Genomic DNA, 16672 nt, shown 5'->3' on the forward strand with positions numbered 1-16672 from the left:
ATGAAATAATTTTATAAAAATATCTCAATAGTCCTATTATTAAATTTAGTTTTTACAATAAAATTTGGAGAATATCAAACAATTTCAACCGAAAGGATGATATACACGAATAAATGATACAACAGTTTACACATAATATATAATTATCTTTTTTAAAATATAAAAAAATATTAAATAAAAACTATACTTAGATTGTAATATATTGTTTCTGTTTATAGTTTAACAAATGATATATAGTAATAGTAATGTTTTTTCATAGAAGTTTTAGTGTATTTAACTCATACAACATTTTGAAAAGTTTTTTAATTTACAATAATGAACATTTATATTAGCATATTTGTAATAAAATATATTATAAACATGAAATAATATATAAGCAAAGTAAAAAAATATGACATAAATAATATATATATATATATATATATATATATATAACATATTGAAATGTATAATCCAAGCTATCATAAATAATATATATATAAAAACTGAAATGTATAATCCGGCTTCGGCTCACGACGGCGGGACACATGTCCTTTCACACAATCCGCAGCGTTTCATTAACGTAGTTATTCAATAGATGCGGGCTTTGTTTTGTGTTTGGGCTTTATGTTTTGCTGAAGGAACCAGCCTAATATAGAGTGCAAACGTAAGCGTCTCAGACTTGATGGTAGGGTTCTTCCAATTTTTGTTCTCCACCGTTCCATAGCGTATATCGCTTGGCAAACAAGTTATTAATCAAAATATATTCCCTATATTATATTATCTTTTTTATGCCCCATAATAAATTTATAGTAAATTTAAAATTAAAATAATATATTACTCGGTATAGCAAATGAAAACAATATATGAGGTAATAGAATAAGTAAAATAGCCACTAATTATACACTGAAACTGAATAATAAATTTTTATTAAAAATACAAATACATTCAATATATACAAAATGTAAAATAATCGATGTCCTGAGCACTAAACCTAACCACAACAATAGAAACTCGAATATACTTACTATATATATAAAAATTGAGCAAACATTTAGCAATGTATACCATTTCAATCATGCGTATCATACTCATACAAAATTATAATCTCTAACAGTAATAATAAAAATACATAATTTAAGTTAGACATATGTAAAGATGATATAAAATATGTTCTCATTATAAAACATAACAAACAAACAGAGATAATAAATAAACTAATATAATGTCAAAAAATATATTTGACAACAAATAAAAATACAAAAACAAGTGACAAAAATAAGCAAACATCAAACGTTAAGTAAAAATGGATATAATGTCCTTCATCATTTAAATTTTCCTACTAAACAATAAACATTATTATACACATTTCTTGCAAATGCAAACCTAAAACACGAACCACCAAATCATACAAGTAAAGTATATCCCGCCCGTAGAGCGGGCCGACCCTAGTGTTTAAAAAAAAAGTATAACATAGCATCAACATAATTGTGATACGTACCATTTTTCTTATAAAAATTTATATTTTTTTGGCAAAGTTTATGGTAATGACTATTGACTCTTACATCACAATAATGTAAATTTTCTATATAAATATTTATTTGACAAAACTGTGGGTGCGATCATACCAGCACTAATACACCGGATCACGTCGGAACTCTGCAGTTAAGCGTGCTTGGGCGAGAGTAATACTAAGATGAGTGACCTTCCGGGAAGTCTTCGTGTTGCATCCCTTTAAAAAAAATAAATTGACAAAAAAAAAGACAAGACTGTTGAAATATATTAGTCCCCTAAACATTATTTGTTGATAGTTAAATGATTAAAATTTTATTTAAATTTATGATTCATTTGGTTAATTAAAAATCAACTTTTACCTTTTTAACATATTTTAACTAAAATAAAACAAAATCTAAGAGATATGTTTAAAATAATAATCATTAATTACACTGTAATATAAATGAAAAGGTTTGTTTTTATAAAATGAAATTTTAACTCTATTGAAATATAAATAAAATTAAACTCAAATTGTTAATCCCAAAAAAAAAAGTAAGATAACAAAAAGTACATTTATGATTTTGTTATTTTCAACAGGAGAAGTTAAAATATAAAAATTATAATATCCAAATGCAAACTAAATTTTATAAAAAAAAAAAAGATGTTATATTTAATTTTTTTTTTATTTTTGTGTATGGCGCATGAAAACTTTTAGAGAGTGTGATGAAAGAAAACAATATTCATGTTAGTACATCAGGATTTATAAATTCAAATCAATCTTACAACAAAGGTTGTTACTTGGGAAAAAATGATAACGGAAGATAATGATTAAAATCGTAACTGGATTTCGGAAAATGAACCTGGTTATTAAAGTTTCTGGTTCAATTGACTAACGTGTTATGTCCCAATCCGAACCAAACAAGTTCATTGCAGGGAGGGTAATAAATATTTTTATCCTTCAACTTTTCAAGTTGTTTCCACGAACATATCTTTTTTTGTTCTCTGTTTTTGTAGTTCTCTATGTTTTTTTTCTCCTCAACTTTTTCACTCATACAATCCAACAAAACCATGGAAATTTTACAAAGCCAACAAAGAGAGCCCAATAATTGGGATTACACATTGAAAATGTTATCTTTAGTCAGGGAACACTTGTAATGAGATTAAGGTGCATTCCAAATATTTCAGAATAGCGCGACACATAGGAAAATATACTACTAGAAATATATTTTTTACCATTACTAGAGTAAAATATCGAGTTGATAGCCAATCCTTGGCAAGTCTTGAAATAGCACAATGCCTCTTCCACTCTCCCGTTTTTACGTAGACCATTAACAACAGCTGAATAAGTCACCACGTCAGGTTCAAATCCTTAATTTATCATTCTCTATTGTTTGAATCGAAATCGGTGCTGTGCAGGAGATAGACAGATTTCGATGGTGGGGTTAGGAGAGGTCTTCATGCTGAGTTTGAACTGGATGGATGGAGAGTAAGAGAGGATAAAAAGGGGTTAAATGATTATGGCTGGACCCGGTGAAGGGATGCCTACGTACCCCAAATGGGGATCAAGCCAATCGTAGTTCTACAACGATGGGATTACAAGTGCTTAGATGAAAGCATGTGGAGAGATGTTTCTCTCTCTAGAAATAGAGAAAGGGTGGAAAAGTGGCCAAAAGGATCCCTCTCAAAGGAGGGGTTTCTCCTTATTTATAGAAGGAAGAGGTTTAGGGTTTCCTAGTGACCTCCTTTTAAATGGGCTGAGCCCATTATCTTATAAGTCTTGTTGGGGGCAAAGCCCATGTCCAACAGTAAGCCCCCCCCAGTTCGTTGAGAGAGATGAAGTTGATCTCTATGAATTTTACGAAGAGGGTTTATAAGAAAATGGATTCAGTGCTTTTACATTTGACGACCCAGGCGAATAGTACATTTACTAGACGAGTTGACTGGTGAACTCATGCCTAGGACGCGAGTTGTACTCTCGCTAGGAGTGTTTACTATGAAATCATCCCTAGAAGCAGTAACTCGGCCAGTAACTCATGCCTGAGCGAGGGAGAGTAGATGTACTCTTGTTAGGCGAGTTGAGTGTAAACTCGTGCCTGGAGAAAGGCAAGTTTACTAAACTCGTGCCTGGAGAAAGGCAAGTAGTACTTTTCTAGGCGAGTTGGCTGGTGAACTCATGCCTAGGACGCGAGTCGTACTCTCGCTAAGGGAGTTTACTATGGAATCATCCCCATAAGCAGTAACTCGGCCAGTAACTCATGCCTGAGCGAGGGAGAGTAGATGTACTCTTGTTAGGAAAGTTGAGTGTAAACTCGTGCCTGGAGAAAGGCAAGTTTACTAAACTCGTGCCTGGAGAAAGGCAAGTAGTACTTTTCTAGACGAGTTGGCTGGTGAACTCATGCCTAGGATGCGAGTCGTACTCTCGCTAAGGGAGTTTACTATGGAATCATCTCCAGAAGCAGTAACTCGGCCAGTAACTCGTGCCTGAGCGAGGGAGAGTAGATGTACTCTTGTTAGGCGAGTTGAGTGTAAACTCGTGCCTGGAGAAAGGTAAGTTTACTAAACTCGTACCTTGAGAAAGGCAAATTTATCAAACTCATGCCTAAGAACTATAGCTCGGCGAGTAACCCATGCCTAGTAAAAGAAAGGTTTACGAAACTCGTACTTGATATAAAGCGAGTTGACGGTAACTCATGTCTAGAAAAATGTGAGTTGAATGTAAACTCATGTCTAGTAAAAGACGAGTTTATTCAACCCGTTCCTAGTAAAAGACGAGTTTACGACTAACTCCTGCTTAGTAAAAAGCAAGTTTGTAAACTCATTCCTAGGAAAGGCAAGTTATACTCGTGCCTTAGCGTAAATACCTAGACAAGAGTTGAAATACAACGAAGCCTGAAAGACAAAGTCATACCTAGTAATAGGCGAGTTATGGAAGATGCGGCTTCGACGAATGACGCGACCAGAATCTCGCCTCGGTTACTCGGCAATGGAGATGAGTGAATTGTATTTGGGCCAATATAAGAACTAAGGCCCATTTAGGATTCACTCGGTAGACGCTTGCGAGTTCTTCATGCATTTCTCTATGGTGACGACAAAAGGGTTGCTAGCGACGACTGCTTCGATGGTTTTGTCGCCAAGAACAAATGATGAATAACGAAATGAGACACCGAGCCGGATTTGCCGAGACGCCGAGCAGGATTTGCCGAGGCGCCGAGCCGGATTTGCTGAGGCGCCGAGCAGGATTTGCCGAGACATCGAGCAAGTGGTCGTGATATCATGTTGGACTTCTGGTTTTTAGTCGGAATGAACTTTTGTTCAGCAACAACCTGATTAGGAGCGTGCATGAGCTCAAGACCGGTGCCGTGAAGACAACACAAGAGCTTTGTCAAAAGCTCTGTGAAGAGCCTATCGCGAGGCGGTGCACTGGAGTCTTGAGTAACCGCGTGAGCATGAGCCGGTTACTGCATGATCATTCGTTTCCGAGAAGCAAGACCTTGCTTGACGAGCAAGGAACAAATTCTTAAAGATATTTTATGAAACTCCGAGTAACCTGGTGACGAGGAAGTGTTGACGAGATCACATGGTTCCGGAGGTCAACAACTGTGTCGAGTAAAAGCACATGACGGAGGTGACGTGGCTAGGCTGTTGTTCTACGTCATACCATACGAGCTCGAGCTTCGTTTTGACTGTGACGAATGATGGGATGAGATGAGACGAACTTCGAACTGAGGTGCGTGAGAAGGGCTCTAAGTCACGGCGGCGGCGAGAGACAGATCTGGTATCAGCTTAATCTCGAGGAGAGACTTGACGAGGAGACGTCTTTGTAATCGAGGAGAACGTGGTGAAGGAGCTCAAACTCTCGGGAACGAGATGCTGAGGAAACGATCGTGACAAACCTGATGAGACGTTGGGACTTTCGAATATCATGCCTTGATCCCAGCAAGTCGCAAGCTTGATGGTGAAGTCCGGAAAAGAAAAGAGCTGAATTCGCCATTGATGGAGCTCAAGCTTGAGCTGAACTTCCAAGCCGTTTTTTTTTTTAAATGATGGCGTTATGGTGTTGATAACTTGACGAGTTCATGGACAGAGGCAACTTGATTCTTAGAGTTGATGAAGATTAACCCTTAGAGCATAAGATTTTAGCCGGATAGAGCTTAAGTCGGTGAAGCTTTTAGTCGGCATAAACTTTGTGACGAGAGACAGTGAAAGCTATCGTTGAGGTGCCGAGCAAGTTGATGAAAATGAAGCTTCACGCTCGCGCGCTCTTGTCGGACGTGTCTCCTTAGTGGGCGACTAGACGAGTTGCAAACGGCTTGTGGATTCAGCGAAGTTGACGGAACTTCAAGTCGGCGGTCTTGTTTTAGCCGTGACGAATGAAGGAGCTTGAAGTCACGCAACGTTGGCTAGTGCCGAGTAAATCACATGACTGTCGTTCCGAGTTGAAACGCATGAGCTCGAACCTTTGTAAAAGATACACCGTTGGTGGAGACCTCGTCATGACAAATAACATAGCTCAACTCTGCTTTCAGCGTTCTGGTTGTGACGAGTGGTGACGTTGCCGACCAAAAGTGCGAAGAGTTCTTTCCAAGGTCACCGACTACAAGCTTACTGTCGCTCAAAGTGCATCACAACTTGACGCTTGACTTTGGATTAAAACTTTTCCAAATAACGAGTGCTTGAGCTTGCCTTTGCCGATGAGATGCTCGCAGTGTCGCGTAACGGAGGTTGAAGTTGGCGGCGAGAGACGAAGCTGGTTGGTGGTGATCTTTTTGTCGGAGACAGCCCGTTACTCGCAGCCGTGACGTCTTGTTGATGATGGTGTCTTGCATAAGGCGACGTGATCAACTGATGATAGCCGAGTAAATGAGTTAGTGGAGGTAGCGTAATCCCATGAAGAACTCTAGCTAGAAGCGGAATCATGAGCTGAGGAGTTGGTGAGAGCTTTTAGTCGGCAGCGAGAGACAGAGCTGGGCTAGATGTACCACCGAGTCGATCTCGAGGAGGGTCTAAAGCAAGTAATTGGCAAGTTCGTCAAGCTCCGAAGATGTGTATGACGGAGTGGTCCATCCTTCATGAGAATTAACTGACGAGCTCTCAGCATCGAGCACGGCCGAGCAAAATAATATGCTGAGGAAGTTTTGACGTTGACTTGTGCCGAGTAAAGCGCATGAGATACGAGCTCGAGCTTCGTTTTGTTTGGCGCATGAGTTCGAGCCTTTGGATATGAAGCCTAGTAACGAGTCTTGAGTCGGCAATCAGCAGCCAGTGATGGAGCTTGAAAGCATTATCAATGCTTTCATGATTCATGTGAAAGATGAGTTTACTCGGCTTGCAAAGGTCTCTAACTCGCGTTGTGGAGATGACGAAGCAAAAACTCAAGTGGGCCCATAGACCAGTCGAATTGTCTCCTCTTTTTATATATCAAAGTGGGCCTGAAATGATATACACTTGGGCTCCACCAGAGTCGATTGCCTGTGTGGTACACGTTGGGTCCTTAGGATTCTCATTAAGCAAATCCTCGGCTTGATGATTATACCAACTTGAATTGATTTTTCTTTTTATTGCCGAGGGAAATAAAGTATGGTAGGTACACTCCCTTCTTTTTTTTTTTTTTTTGTTCCGAGTAAAAGTGGCATAAAACGCATCGTTCCGAGTAAAAGTGACTAAAAGTGCATTTACTCGTTTTTTTTTTCTTTTTTTTTTTTTTTTTTTTTTGCGACAGAACGATCAAGTGACGACAAAACGGTCAAGTGACGACTAAATGGTCGAGTGACGACTAAATGGTCGAGTGACGACAAACATCCAAGTGACGAGAAACGGCCAAGGTGACGACCAAATGGTCAAGTGGGGACAAGTGACGACTAAACGGTCGAGCGACGACAGAACGCTTAAGCGACGACAGAACGGTCAAGTGTCGAGCGACGACTAAACGGTCGAGCGACGACTAAACGCTCAAGCGACGACAGGACGGTCAAGTGTTGAGTGACGACTAAACGGTCGAGTGACGACCAAATGGTCGAGTGACGACAGAACGCTTAAGCGACGACAGAACGGTCAAGTGTCGAGTGACGACTAAACGGTCGAGCGAAGACTAAACGCTCAAGCGACGACAGAACGGTCAAGTGTCGAGTGACGACTAAACGGTCGAGTGATGACCAAATGGACTTCGAGTTCAATTTTTTTTTTTTCGAAGATACTTCCCCATGCCCCACGGTGGGCGCCAATTGTTTGAACCGAAATCGGTGCTGTGCAGGAGATAGACAGATTTCGATGGTGGGGTTAGGAGAGGTCTTCATGCTGAGCTTGAACTGGATGGATGGAGAGTAAGAGAGGATAAAAAGGGGTTAAATGATTATGGCTGGACCCGGTGAAGGGATGCCTACGTACCCAAATGGGGATCAAGCCAATCGTAGTTCTACAACGATGGGATCACAAGTGCTTAGATGAAAGCATGTGGAGAGATGTTTCTCTCTCTAGAAATAGAGAAAGGGTGGAAAAGTGGCCAAAAGGATCCCTCTCAAAGGAGGGGTTTCTCCTTATTTATAGAAGGAAGAGGTCTAGGGTTTCCTAGTGACCTCCTTTTAAATGGGCTGAGCCCATTATCTTATAAGCCTTGTTGATTCTAATAAAAGCGTCTTTAGTCACCCCATTCGACTAAGCCCCTCCACTCCTCGTTACGCGCAAGGTAATGGCCAGGCAGAATCCTCCAATAAACTCATCATCGATGGCATTAAAAAGCGCATGGATCTGAAAAAGGGTCACTGGGCCGACGAGCTCGATGGGGTCCTATGGAGCCATCGCACAACGCCGCGAGGATCGACTAAATCGACACCTTTCTCCCTCGCCTACGGTGTAGAAGCCATGGCTCCCGCTGAAGTCAACGTTTCAAGCCTCCGACGCTCCAAGATGCCTCAATACGTCGAACTCAACAAGGAAATGCTACTCGACGCCCTTGATGAGATAGAAGAACGACGAGATCAAGCCCTGCTGCGCATCCAGAACTATCAACAACAGATCGAGAGTTACACAACAAAAGGGTCCGTGCCCGACCTCTGGAACTCGGTGACCTCGTCATGCGCAAGGTGTTTGAAAACACTAAGGAGCTAAACGCCGGTAAACTCGGCGCCAGGTGGGAGGGACCTTATAAAATCATCAAAGTCGTCAAACCCGGAGTATACCGACTTCAAACTTCACGCGGCGAAGAAGTTCCCCGATCTTGGAACTCGATGCACCTAAGACGTTTCTACTCGTAAGTGTATCCCAAAAAAAAAAAAAAAAAAAAAAAAAAAACCGAGTAGATGCACCTCGTGGTCACTTCTACTCGACCGAGTAAATGCGCCACTCACGGCCACTTTTACTCGGGAAAAACGAACTACGAATGGCTTGATCCTCAACCGAGGTACGTAGGCAGCCCTAAACAGGTCCAGCTGTAACAAAATCAAAGTCAAAATCTTGTTCTTTGTCTCAACTTCTACTGAGTGGATGCATGTTATCAAACCCAACGGCTCCCGTGTCTCCAGCAGGAGATACGCAGACACTATCGTTCCATTTCCTGGCTATGTCCTGATCAGACACTTAGCCTGAGGACCCAACAGTCGCTAGTCACCTATGCCCAAGGAGCATTGACCGACTAAACAGAGTGAATCTTTAACCTTTCCTCGACTAAACGCGTAATGGACTAGCTACCCAATTACTCGATTGTCATTGACGAAACGGACAGAAGAACCTTCCACTCTTAGATCCAGTCCCTTATTTTCGATATAGAACGATGCGCCTAAACGTCGTCTCGATCGAAACACGACAAGAGCTGAATAAATCCCTTAGCGGTTCGTTTCCTTATCTATTTGCAAAAGCCAAAGGTCGGGAATCTATTGTTTCTAAGCGAACACATCGCGAGACACTAAAGATACTGACATTTACTTTAACAAAGTTTGCAAGTACAGATGAGAAACACAACCCGCAAATTTAAAAGTCCGCTTAAAACAGAGACTTGCCAAAAAAAAATATGTCTAATCGTACAACAACAGGGTCTATCAAGACGACAACAGGGTAAGAACATAAGTGACACGTCAAAGAACAGAATCTTGATCGTCAGGACCCTTGGTAGCGGCAGCAGTTGGGTCCTCCGCCCGAGTAGGAATAGAAGCAAGAGAGTCTACAACGGGACGTGGAGGAACATCTGTATCCCCAGCTTCGTAGATCGTCTCCTCCTCGGCGGGATGTGGCAGCGACGCCTCCTCGTTCCCATCGTTATCCTCCTCCCCATCCTCTCGTCCTTCGGAGGAAGAATCCGAGACGAGCACAGGATCCTCGACACCCACGTTCTCGGTCTCTCCCTCTCGAACCAGAGCGTCGCCTATCTCGAGGCCGTCCTTTCCAGGAAACCCCTTCAAATTCTCATTCTCTGGGCGCTCGTCAAAACCGCTTCCCACCGGGGACTTGACAGGCTCGGTAGGGATAGACGTGACATCAACAAGTGGCTCCTCTGACGGCTCCTCAACAACCTCGAGCGAGGTAACGAGCCGAGAAGCCGTCTCTGGCCCGATCAAATTTACGTTCGACCCATAGGGATCGAATGACGTTCTGAACCGGTCCTCGGCGAAACGAGAAGGAAGGACCAACGGAGAAAGTGTAAGGTCACTATCGGACAGCGGCTCTACTCGGAGTTTCATAACCTCCGCCTCGTAAAGTTTCTCCTGCTCAGCGAAGACATTGATCATTTCTTGGGGGATCTCCGTCCCACTTGCCTTTATAACCTCGAGGCACTTCTTCGTTCCCGAAGCTTGACCATACAGGCTCTTCGCCTTCTCAAAAGCCTCCAGACGAGTAAAATGGTCGCGCACGCGATCAAAACGGCGACTTGCCTTCTCAGCCATTGCAGCACCGACTCTTTCCCTCTCACGAGTAACCTCCAAACCCCGGGAGTCCCTCAAGCGTTGCCTCTCTCTGATTAGTTTTTCTACCGCGGCATCTCTCTCTTCGACTAGCTCGGTCTTCTCCTTCTTCAGATTCGCAGCCGTTCGCTCCAAATGACTTTTCTCTCGAACGAGCTCTTTCCTCGCCGCGCTGGAAGACTTAAGCCTGCCCTCAAGTTCTTCGAACTTTACTCGAAGAATCTCTTTCTCCTCTGCGGCCTTCTCGTTGGCCTTCTTATGCTCCGCCCTTACTCTCTCGATGACCTTCAACCTCGTCTTGGCAAGCTTCTCTGAAGTTCCCAACTGGATCATCGTCTGTTTCAGAGCACTATCGCATTTCTCAACGAGAAAGTTCATACTCCCGTCACTCTGCAAAAATGACAAGCACAGACCACGTGAGACGAGTAAACCCGACGAATCGAGTAATGAGATAAAGTATGAAGGGTAGCGCAGTTACCCGAGCTCTCGAAGAAGCAGCGTCTATGTATTCGTTCCTAAAGTAAAGGTCGTCCAACTGTGGCATCTCCTTCGTCCCACCACGAATTTGGCGCGTCAGCTCCGCGCACCTAAGAGGATTAAGGATTAGGGGGGTCGTCTCGTTGTAGGAAAAATCGACGCGATCGGGGAACTCGATCTTCTTCCTCCTCGCAGTAGAACCCTCTGAACGAGACCCTTTCCTCGCAGACGGATCAGGAATAGATCTCTCACCCGTAACAGGATCACTGCCCCGCGCTGAGACCTCTCTCTCCTCAGGAAGGGTTTCAAGAGAAACGTCTCCTCCCGCGACAACTTCGACGAGGCCCGTCCCCGCATCAGAAGGACGCGGCTCTGCCTCGACGGACTTCTTCTTCTACTTCTTCTTTCTGGGACGATCTTCAGGCGCCGCTTCGGAACGGTCAGACTCGACAGAACCCCTTGTAGCGCCTTCTCGTCCTACTGTCGGCGCCTCGCCGCGGTCAATGGAGGAAGTAGCCCCTTCGTAAGGTCTCTTCCTTCCTCTCTCTCCCTTCCTTGCTTCCAAACCCTCGGAGGTTTCGTCGAGAGAAGCGATCTCTTCAAGAGGAAGCTCTTCGGTTGCTTTCCTCCTGGGTTTCTTGCTCTTCTTCTTCTTTTTAGGACTTGAGACAGGAGGCTCCGCCCCAACGTCTTTGTCGACTAAACCAGGAGCTTCTTCCTTGGAAGCTCGGCCTGCGTCAGAACTGGTCGACCCTTGCACATCGGCAGGAATCGACTTCTTCGAAAGCAATTGCAGCTTCCCCTTCAACAGTGCACTCAAATCCGGCACTCCGTCCATCTTCCTAGCTTCGTCCAGAAGTTTCTGCTGTTTCCGAGTAAAAAGGGACAGACGCGACTTACGGGGCCCAAGCACAACAGGAAGCCTCGATTCCCAATCAGCTGTAAAAAAAAAGAAGAGAGACTAAGTTGTTGATAGAACTTCTCGGAGAAAGACCGATGAACTCACCTCTAGCAATCCGAGCTTCTTGTCGTCTAATCCACTCTCGACTAAGATCAGGCCAACGAAGATGACTGTGAGCCGCGATCGCCTGAGCACTCTCGAAGAATTTCTCCGGGTATGCGATCGTATTCGGGTGACGAACTGCAACAACAAGAAACACGCCGTTAGGATACTCGAATAAAGCATGATGACAAAAAACACTATCTACCAAGCGTTTTGTCCCCAGGTGGCTCCGAGAAGGCATGCTCGTCAGATTTGACGTAAAAATATGAGCGCTGCCAGTCCTTCGTCTTGTTCGGGTGCCCTGACAAGACATTGTAGCTCGAGCGCATCTTCACTGAGAATATCCCATGTGGCTCCGCCTTCGTAAAAGTTAACTCTTCGAATACTCTCACACTCATCGAAACATCTATCTCCGCTGCCATCACCATTACCATAACCGCGATGCGCAGCGACCCGTTAAGCAACTGACAGATGGCGATGTCCCGACGAAATGCGTACGACGTGATCAGTCGGGGAATTGGAAACCAGAGCTTCGTATGGTCTCCAAAATAAGACTCATAGACACACTGATAGCCAATCGGAGGCGACCAAGGACGCTGTCCCTTGGAAGGAATGATGTATGTAACGCCGGCACCTCCACTTCGCCTCAATAAATCCCTCACCGTCTTATGGGAGGAGCAAGAATCGAAGACATTCCCCCACGACTGAGCCCGCGGGTCACGAAGCAATTTGGACGGGAGTGGGCCGAGTTCTTCGAAGATCCCACCAGGATGATAGATCGTGGGTCGGCAGTCTATCTGGTCGAAAGGAATCTCCCGACTAGCTCGCCTCAAAGATCTCGAGGCTTGGCTAGACGCTTCAGAGACGCTACCGCTCACGTCACTGCTCCCGACTTCAACGCGATCCGCGCGTTCGTCACGGATCATCTTATGAGCATCAGCGACCAAAAGGCGTTGAGATAGGGTCATATTGTCTAAATCCCGAAGAGCGTCGCGATGAATCAAGTCAAAATCATCCAGCGGGCTGTCAGCTACCCGTTCATCTCTGGTCGGACTCGGAGAATCTGCGACGCCCTTCCCTTTTTCTTCTCGCGACAAACGACCTCTCAGAGGCATGATCCTGGATTTAGGGGACGACTACAACCGCCAGGCGATACCGACAAGCCTGTGTGAGGAGGAACGTACCTAGAGAGAGAAAGTAAAAGTAGAGAGAAGGGAGAGAAAGCGGAATACCTGAAATTGCAGAGAAGAATGACGAAAGCGAAAGGGAGGAGCCTATTTATAGAAAAAACAAGGGCACATCCTCCGAAGCGCAATCATTAGGTCTACAGAAACCTAAATGGGCCTCAAAGGCCGCCAAAATACCCAAAGGCTTACTCGCGACGGTTCGGTTTCTCACTTAAACCGATCTCTAATCGAGATGCCAGACCGAAATTAATCCCCGATTTCGGTCTAAACTGGTTTTCTAACGTAAACCGATGAGATAAGCTTGAGCTCTTATATCGGAGTAATTCGCCTACCGAGTAAAACGTGCCTCCGTGACAAAAACCTCGGCGAGCAAAGCAGATCATGAAGAAGTACTACTCTAAGCGACTAGAAACGTCAATAAAGCGGCATGCGACTAAACACGCTAGGACCTGATATACGAACGAACCTGACCCACAAATTCACTGAGACCGCTACGCCGCTCACAAGTGAACTGGGGGGGACTTATTGTAGGAGATGGATTACATCCCTCCACAAGGCCCATCGAATAACAGGCCCTAGCCCGGCAAGCTTGACCAGTTTAGTCGGCTTAAACGGCTAAAGGTGTCGGCTCGATCCCAAAGTACTTTTAGCCGATCAGCTAAGCCGACTAAATACGCTCGGCTAATAGAGAACAGTACCAAGGCCCGCATACTCGGCATTTAATGACAGGGCCCAAAGGACGACACGATTAGGGCATCACGGACGGTTACACTATAAGAGGGGATGAGGAGACAACGAAAAGGGGGACTTTTGGACAACACACACAGAAGCGGCTAGATCTAGGGTTTCCTAATCATCTCTTTGATCCTGTTGCTTAAACCTTTGATCTTGTCTCCTTATTTCCCGTCAATCTTGTAACCTCTTGTTGATTCTAATAAAAGCGTCTTTAGTCACCCCATTCCTACGTTCATTATTCTAATCATTCTCTATAATAGCCTTAGCACATCTTCAACAATTCCACATTCGTAACCATCTATCAAAACAGTGTATATAGCTACATTTGGTTTACAACCTTTACGTATCATATTCTCGAAAACAGCATATCATTCGTATAACTTCCCCTCCTTGCAAAATCCTCCAATCACTAAACTATACGCATGAGACGGGACTTGAAGTCTCTTCTCATTCATTTCTTGATAGAAAGCCGCGCAAGAACCAAAATCACTATCTGCATAACACGCCTGAATTATCGTCATATATGTAATCTTATCAGCATCAACGCCTCTTGCATCCATATCTCTAAGCTTCTCCATAGCTTTTTGTGTCTGCCCTGCTTTACAATAACCCTTGATCGTCGTATCGGGTTTGATCCTGCCACTTTCCATAACTTCAAAAACACGCTCATAATCAATGAAACAATCATATGAAACTCCGTTCTCATAATTTCAGGACAGACAAACTTAACTCTATCCACATCTTTCACCATAGCCAATACATCAACCAGTGAGACATAACACTCGAGTTGTCTATATACTTCCTCTGCTTACCAGCCCAATAGAAGAAACGCCAAGCAATATTGTGTCTTTCTCGAACCTCGTCGCATTTCAACACAAAACTAGGCGATAGTGTGATGGTCCCAAACCGGTCCATAAAAGGAAAATGGCTTGTATACAGTCCAATAGTGGAGAAGACCTAGGGTTCCCTTCTCTTTCGTCTCATTTAGAAACTAAAGCGAAGCTCTGCAGGAAAATTCCAGAGACTCAAAATCCTATGCGCCGTCTCTCTCTCCTCCCTCTCTCCCGTTGTGATCTCTCTCCTCTTTCTCTCTCTCATGCGCCATCTCTCTCTCCTCTCCACACACTCTCTCTCCTCGCTGGATCCAAGATGGTGGTCGCGAGTGGTGGTGGTGGCTGTGTGTTGTTGTTCGTCGCTAGATCTCGTCTCCCTTGTCGCTTGTTCTCCAGATCTAGTTCCAGATTTAAATAAGGTAAGGTGATTCGAACCCAGTTTGTTCTCATGATCTGTATACTCTTTGATGTTGGAATTAGGTTTTGGTTAGTCCTTTCTTGATGATTAGGTTGATAGATCATAATGGATGCTAAGTTGTTAGATCTATGAATCATGATGCGTAAAAACTGTCACATTGTTAAAAATTAATGGACTATCTTGTGTTGCTGTGATGAATGATGATGATTGTTTGCTTGTTGTGTGATCGGTTGCCTTGATGCTTGAGATGATTGTTCATGAAAGTTAGGATGCTAGAAAGAACTGCACACCTAAGTTATTAGATGAATGTAAAATGAGAATGTTGCAATTGGTATCAGATGTAAATGAACTAATGGAAATGAATGATCGATTAAATCGAATGTTGAGTATGAAGAGTATTATATTTGACATCGAGAACGGGTGGCGTCCAGCGACGAATGAGTTAATGAGAATGAGAATATTGAGTAAATGAGAAATTATGTGAAGTTAAGACACGTTGATGATAAGGGCGCCGTAGCTTAACAGGAAGTACCCACGAGAAGTAAATGTTAAGGGCGCCGTAGGATGGAGTCATGCCGAGTCGTGGCAGAAATGACTATTATGACCGCATGACGGACATAGCCAGAAGGGGCCAAAGCTGAAAGATGAGAAAAAAAAGTCAAGAAAGAACCTCGAGGGTGAATAATTCTCATAATGAAAGTTTCAATGTGGATTTCTCCAAAAAAAACTTCAATTTATTTTTTTAAATTATATAAATAAGTGTTCCAGATTCTTAGACTTATCTTGTCTCAGGTATGCAGGGATACATGGATCTATATTATTACCTTTTATTCGCTTTTTCTGCATCAACGTTAGACCCTTAAGCTATCCTTGGTTTCTCTTTGGCCACTGTTTTTAAACTGCATGGCCATCATGTATTCCTCTTTCTTCTCGCCAGAGGAATTTGTTTAGCTTTGTAAAACAACATTTACGCAAATGTTAAATCTGATTCTAACTCAGGGAAGAAAATGCAACAAGAAAAACTGTGATTCTTGTAATTATATGATCCGATTTTCGTAAATATGTAAATATACACATTCGATTTCCTGAAATACCATCCCTGTAGTAACCTTGACATGCTCTTTTGCTCGTTTTCAGCTATTGAAGGAATATCAAGCATGGGCTTCTTGAGACACTTCAAGGCAACCTCTTTGGACATGCGAGATCTGATAATAAAGCAAAAATGTACCTTGCCTGGTTCAGAGAATATATGCCTCCTTGTTAGAAAGGCTGTTAAATTAATTGGGTTCACAAACAACATTGGACGGCCACGGCCTATCCCGTTCCGTTTAATACCGAGGCCCGAAGGCAAAAGTGGGCTAAACATAATAACACAATCCCACATCGGTTATCATCATAAATATAATTTAATATATAAAGGTACAAATCCATTAAATGTATAAGATTACTCCACCATGGAGTGAGATATAGAGTTGAAGCATTTCTTAATCAATATTTACTTTTACTCTATTTTAAAGGGAAAAAATGGAGTGGAGATAAAAATGTCCTTAGTAATTCTTTGGCCTAACCGCCCGGGTTATCCTATCCTTATCAATTGACTTTTTGAAATAATTAAAAAGTTTAAGACTTGCATGGCTCCTCTTAAGTACGAGATG

The 16672-nt window shown here is 43.1% G+C and overlaps 1 protein-coding gene and 1 non-coding gene across 2 annotated transcripts; both read left to right on the forward strand.

Moving 5' to 3' along the window:
- The first annotated feature begins 1593 nt into the window (after window positions 1-1593).
- LOC125591052 lies at window positions 1594-1712 on the forward strand. Its single transcript, XR_007327037.1, has one exon. It is a non-coding gene; the product is annotated as a 5S ribosomal RNA (ribosomal RNA).
- Window positions 1713-8211: 6499 nt separating this feature from the next.
- LOC111210366 lies at window positions 8212-8577 on the forward strand. The gene has a single exon (XM_022710693.1). It carries the CDS (start codon window positions 8212-8214, stop codon window positions 8575-8577), a length of 366 nt encoding a protein of 121 aa, XP_022566414.1.
- The last annotated feature ends 8095 nt before the right edge of the window (window positions 8578-16672 follow it).

This window comes from Brassica napus, chromosome C7 (genome assembly GCF_020379485.1).
Source record: "Brassica napus cultivar Da-Ae chromosome C7, Da-Ae, whole genome shotgun sequence".
Classification (NCBI taxonomy): Eukaryota; Viridiplantae; Streptophyta; class Magnoliopsida; order Brassicales; family Brassicaceae; genus Brassica; species Brassica napus.

Coding starts and splice junctions, on each gene's coding strand:
- LOC111210366 (XM_022710693.1), top strand. CDS start 8,212: ATGGATCTGAAAAAGGGTCACTGGGCCGACGAGCTCGATGGGGTCCTA.